This window comes from Phaethon aethereus (genome assembly GCF_964289735.1).
Source record: "Phaethon aethereus genome assembly, chromosome: 4".
NCBI classification, from domain to species: Eukaryota; Metazoa; Chordata; class Aves; order Phaethontiformes; family Phaethontidae; genus Phaethon; species Phaethon aethereus.
In genome coordinates, this window is record NC_138578.1 from 84902681 (window position 1) to 84908771 (window position 6091).

General features: G+C 56.7%; 1 protein-coding gene across 1 annotated transcript; it reads left to right on the top strand.

Annotated features, from left to right (window-relative positions):
* Nucleotides 1-535: 535 nt before the first annotated feature.
* Nucleotides 536-5719, top strand: TEX261 (testis expressed 261; the record flags this gene model as incomplete). The annotated part of the gene is made up of 6 exons (XM_081998790.1): nt 536-706; nt 1199-1278; nt 1783-1936; nt 3885-3952; nt 5071-5173; nt 5604-5719. The coding sequence occupies exons 1-6, from the start codon at nt 637-639 to the stop codon at nt 5717-5719; spliced, it is 591 nt and encodes a 196-aa protein (XP_081854916.1). The 5' UTR covers nt 536-636.
* Nucleotides 5720-6091: the final 372 nt, after the last annotated feature.

The window sequence follows — 6091 nt, forward strand, 5'->3', positions numbered from 1 at the left end:
CCCGTACAGTTTGGGGGGTCCCCATGCAGTTTGGGGTCCCTGTATGGTTGGGGGGCCTTGGGTGGTTGGAGGAGTCCTTGTGTGGTTTGGGGGTCCCTGAACGGTTTCGGGTGGTTCCCCATGTGGTTTGGGGTCCCCATATGGTTTGGAGGGGTGGCCCTCTGTGGTTTGGGGATCCCTGTGCGTCTTGGGGACCCTGTACGGTTTTGGGGCATCCCTGTGCAATTAGGGGGGGTCCCTGTGTGGTTGGGGGTCCCTATACGCTTTTGGGGGCCCCCGTACAGTTGGGGTATGCCTGTGCGGTTCGGGGGATCCCTGTACGGTTCGGGGCCCCTGTACAGTATGGGAAGGCCCCTGTATGGTTTGAGGGGGCCCCTGTACTGTTCGGGGTCCTGTACAGTTTGGAGGGTTCCCATACGGTTTGGCGTGGGGGGGCCCTGTACCTTTCGGGGTCGCCCCCCGGCGGCGGAGCGTGGGGCAGGAGCCCTCCGCTCCTGCAGGGGTCGCTATAGCGCCGTGCGGCGGCGGCCGGGCCGGGCGGGTCTCGCTTGTTCCGGCGCCGCGTGGTCAGCGCCGCGCGCCGCCGCCACAGCGGGAGCAGGAACCGGGAGTGGCGGGACCCGGCCCGGCCTCGCCATGTGGTTCATTTACGCACTGAGCTGGCTGTCCCTGCTCATCCAGGTGGCCTTCGTCACCCTGGCGATCGGTGAGCCCGGCGCCGGGGGGCCCGGGGCCTTCGGGGGTGCCGCTGTGCGGCCTCTGGGCCCGGCCTCAGGCTCCTCTCGGGGGCTGTCGCGATATGTCGTGCGTTTCTCGGCGGGGCGAGGAGGTGGTGGTTCCGGGGAGGGGGCAGCCTGGGCTTCTGCTGGGGCGCGGTTCGGGGCCGCGGGTCCAGCACCTCCTGGGGTCCCCTGGATGCCTGTGAGTGCCCCTGAGGTCCTGTGGATCCCCCAGAGACTTGGGAGGGGTTGCCCCATGGGTGCCCACGAGGCCCCTCAGTGCTTCTGAGGTCCTGTGGAAGCCCCAGAGTTTGGGGGTCCCCTGGGTGCTGCCGAGATTTGCTCAGGGCACCCTGTCCTTCAGTCTCTCCCGGAGTGGGTGAGCATGGAACCCCCGGCTGAAGGCACCAATGTTTGCCCCGCTCCCTCCTGTCCCCCTGCTCCGGCCCGTGGCGCTGAGCCAGGCGTTTCTCCCGCAGCTGCTGGGCTGTACTACCTGGCGGAGCTGATCGAGGAGTACACGGTTGTCACCAGGAGGATAATCAAATACATGATCTGGGTAAGTCCCTGTGCTTGCAGAAACGGGCAGCTCCTTGCTGAAATCACCCCCCGGGCAGCAGCGGGGCTGGCAGAGCAGCTGTGGCATGGGACCACTGCTCTGGCTGGAGGGGACGAGCGCTTGGGAAGCTCCTGTTTCCCCTGGCCCCAAGGCAGCTCCAGCTCCTGAGGAAGGAGGTTGGCAGGGGCTGCTTCAATCGGCACCTCACTTCACCGGGGAGGTGGCAATCCTGCCTAACCTCTCCTAGGCAACACCTCTTCCTCCTTGGCTGGGGAAATTGAGGCACAGCCGTGGTGTGTCCTACTAGGAGACACAGCAACAAGGTGGGATTCCCATTTGGACCTTTCCCAAGTGGCTGGTCCCAAGTGGGAGGTGCATGGGGAGATGTGGTGCCATTAGAGCTCATGAAATATCACCTTGAATGTGGCAGGATCCCTGCCTGCACAGCTGCATGCAGTCTGCACCCCCATGTTTGCCGCAGGCAGCCCCTGTTCTCTCTTCTAGTTCTCCTCGTCCGTGCTGGTTGGCCTCTACCTCTTTGAACACTTTCCTGGTTTCATGGTGGGCGTGGGGCTCTTCACCAACCTAGTCTACTTCGGTTTGCTGCAGACCTTCCCCTTCATCGTCCTGACGTCCTCCAACTTCATACTGTCCTGCGGTGAGTGGGGCTGTAGCATTCCCGTGGGAGTGGGCGCTGGGGTGGGAGTGGGCGCGGGGGCAGAGGAAACCTTATCACCCCCATCACCAGGTGGGCCCTGGGTGGCAGCAAAGGTTTGGGTTTTGTTGTTTGCAGCCTGCGTGGCTTTTGGAAAGACTTTGAGCTTTGTGCAGTACTTTTTAATTGTGCTTTATGACGTGGCTGCAATAATTGTGGGCTGGGCCTGCTGGTGTGGGAAGAGCCTGCGGTTGTGTGTCCCAGCACAGAGACAGGGACGACGGGCTTTCCCGGGCACCCTTTGCTTCACCCTCCAGCTAGACCAAAGCTCGGCGTCCTCCGTGCAGACCTCCTGTTCTGGGCATTCGGTGTGTCTTCGTAAAGAGCAGGAGGGATCTGAAGCAAACTAAAAAACCTGGCGTGTGTAATTACAGCCTGATGTCAGGCTGGACTGTGCGTCATGGTGCATTTGTGTCCTAAGGAACTGATGTTTAGAGAAAGAAAAGCTTTGAAACAAATGTCCACAATTAATGTGGAAATTCATCTGGGTTACTGGAGAAAGCCACGTTAGAGAAGTGCATTGCCGAGCTTAAATCAGGGATTTTTATTTTTCACGTTTGCTCCTTTCCTGTGGTATTTGCCGAGCCCGTGTCTGTGGCTGTCGTGGCTCCATCCCTGGCTGGGCTGTGGGCTGCCTGGGCAAGCCCTGGTGCAAGATGGGCACGAGGATCTCTCCTGAGCAGCTGGCATGGGCGCAGGGTTCTGGTGTGGGGTTGGGCAGGGGCTTAAATTGACAGCACCCATATTTTGGCCGAAGTGGTCAGCTTCGTGGTTTGTCTGCCGCGCTCGACTGATGAACAGCCAGAGCCGTGTTGTAGGCTGAACCTGGGAGTAGCTCTGCTGGTGGGCCAGTAGCTCTGCCAGTTAAACTGGGTTTTGGCTGCTCTGAGTAGGTCAAATGGTTTCCTCCAACCATGAGTTGCTGAGTTCCCTACATGTTTTAGTGTCCCGTGCACAGATCTGACTTCAGGACTCTGCTCCAAGTGATTTGTAGTGATACCTTAAGGAGCAAACGGGCAAAATTTCTTCCAGCATGACTTTCTGGAGCCCTTATGCATATTTCAGGGTGCTCTCTGTGTACAGCTAAAACATCTTTGCTCCTCAAAGCATTCACGTAGGCAGGATTTTATCGACTACTTGAAAATGAGTGTAGCTGTCCTATGGTGTGTAGATCAGGAGCTGTGTTTTCTGGCAGACCCGGACTCTCATCTGGCTCTTTTGTGACGTTCTGAGGCTGGAGAGGGCGATAAAGCAGTGCGGGACGCAGCATTTCGTGTCGGGGCTGGCTCTTGCTGGGGCTCTGCTGACCCAGTGCTCCTGAGCTAGGGCCACTGTCTTGGCATTTCAACTAAAAGGCAAAAGGAAGCTCTGAATCCTGCCTCTTAAGAGCTAAGTGATGTTTTTCATTGCTGAGGACAGTGTAAACTCTACTGTCCTGGCCGCATTTCAGCTTGACTTGGTTTACAGATGGCAGAAAAGCTGCTCTCTGCAGCAGCTGTCGGTGATGTGGGGTTTTTTTGCTTTCTCTCCCGGCATCGTGCAGCATTAGCAAGTATCAGATTGGGCTCTCCAGGGTGCCCTTGGGGACACGGAGAATAAAGCACCAGAGGGACGAGGGACTTGACCGGGGCTGCACAGAGTAACAAATTGGAGCTGGGATCAGGGAGGCTCTGGCTGCTCACACCATTTCTCACTAGATGCGTGAAAATATTTTAGCAACAGCAGGATTCCAGGTGTAAGGGGCGGTGGGGAAGGGGATGCGCAGCAGGGAGGAGCTGTTCCTCGCAGGGGCTGCGGCAGCGGAGCTGGATGTCCTCTTTCGGGGGCCTTGAGATAAACCAACGGTGTTGATTGTAGGCTGGAGACTGACTTTGCTGTTTTCCTTTGCCAGTGCTGGTTATATTCAATCACTACTTAGCGTTCCAGTACTTCGCCGAGGAGTATTACCTGTTCTCTGAGGTGAGAGACCTTCGGGAAGGAGTCGATCCGTGTTCTTCCAGGCAGCGTGGAGCTGCTGGTGGGAGGGGGGAAGAGAAAAATGCCGGTTTTTTGGTCAGCAGTAAGACACACTGCGAGAATATTTTTCACAGACCTTCCCTGGGGGTTCCTGTGCTTGTTCCCTCAGAAGTACCAGGGAAGCTGCAGTTTCTTTTCTTGGCTGTGGCCTTGGGGCTTTTTCAGCCAGCTCTGAAGGGCAGAAAAAATATTGAATCTTAAGCACAGATTTTTTTTTTTTTTTTCCTGAAATGCTGAAAACCAAGCTAACCACAAATCACTTTCCTTCTGGAATAATTGCTCCTCATTATTTTTATGACTCCATGTGCTGATTCTTCTGTCTCACCACCCTCACACCTGCCAAGAGGAAGGTCCAAATTCATGCAGGGGCTTGTTTGGTCCTAACAGTAGCTGGCACTGAGTGCAGATTTTAAAAACAAATAAAACTCCATGAAATTAAAAAAAACAAAACCACCTTTTTATGAAGTTAATGCTTATCCAGCACTTGTGGACGCAAGGAGGCTGGCTCAGCTCACCTCAAACTGCAGTAGCCGCTTCCCCAAGTGCCGACTTCTTGTGCTACGCCAGTGTCCCACCCTGGGGCAGGAGGAGCAAGCCTAGGTCTTGACTCTTCCTTTTAGTCCGTGGAAGGTGTGAAGAGGATTTAATTAATTATAACAGCACAGCCAATTTCCTGTTTGTTTAATGGTGCTCTTTAAAATCCTGGTTTCTGGAAGCAGTAAAGATTTTTAGGAGCCTAGGACAGGAGCTAGGGCTTTTCCTGCAAGCCCTGTCCTTCCGTGGGAAGTTGCTGGGTGAATTTTATCCCCTTATCGGCTTCGCCCAGCGCTGCTGTCTCAGCACCCAAGAGACTTGGGCAGGGAGAAGTTGAGGTGCGGTTCTCCCCCTTCGGTGCCCTTTCTCTTGAGGGGTTCAGGCAGAAACTTGGGGTGTATCGTAGAGGTGTACAGCTGGGGCTGCGGCAGCACTCATGGGCGTCCGCCCGGACAGACGTCGGTGTGTGAAGGGCCGCTGGGTGTATTGTGGCTCTGTTCTCACTGCCCTTCTTGCTCTGCCTGCAGGTTCTCGCCTACTTCACGTTCTGCCTGTGGTTAATTCCTTTTGCTTTTTTCGTCTCCTTGTCGGCCGGAGAGAACGTCCTGCCTTCCACGGTGCAGCCTGGAGGTGAGCAATCCTGAGGCCTGGGCTGGTTTCTGCCAGGGACCGTGCTCAGCACACCTCATTCCCGCTGCACAGAGCAGGGAAGGGGGCAGCTGGTCGGGTAAACCCCAAAAGCTGAGGCAGGAAGAACGGGTGCTTGTGAGGGGTGAGTGAGCAGAGCGGAGGGCTGTTCTTGCTTTACGTCCTGCATCGCTCCTGTCCTGGCGCCCTGTCGCTTTCCCTGGACTCTCCCTACAGCTTCAGAAAAGGAGCTTGGGATTTGGGCTGTCTGTCAGTGGCTTACGGAACGCCCAGGTAGGCCAGATGTGAGCAAACCAGAAACTTCCTGCTTTAAAGGCAGCTCGTGCATTACCCTGAAATCAGATGGTCCATCCCAGGGCTCCCGTGGCTGTCAGTGGGTTCGTGTTTGATCATTCTTCCCTTCTCTCCGCAGACGACGTGGTCTCCAACTACTTCACCAAGGGGAAGAGGGGCAAGCGCTCTGGTATCCTACTCATCTTCTCTTTCATCAAGGAGGCCATCCTGCCCAGCCGACAGAAGATCTACTGAGCCCCGGATGCAGCCGGTGTCGGCTGCGGTGAAGGAGCAGGGCAGACCCAAACTGTGCAGAGGGCTGCGAGGCAGCACTGTCCACACACCTCGCTCGAACCCTCCTCGATGTCTCTCAAAGGGATTTTGCTAGGAACGCATAAACTGGGCAATGGCCGGAGGTGCCAGCAGCGCTGGACAGCCATGCGGGGAGGGCTTGTGCCTTTTTATACAGCTCTGCTGACCCCCCGGGACTACCTACAAGAAGGATGTTTGGCTCCAGCCAAGCGCGAGGAGGGTCCGGCCCCCCGGCGCTGCCCACCCTGCTCGGGGACCGGGAAGGCATTGTCATCTGCTGGGGTTTAAAGCCAGGAGTTCACGTGTGGTGTAGTT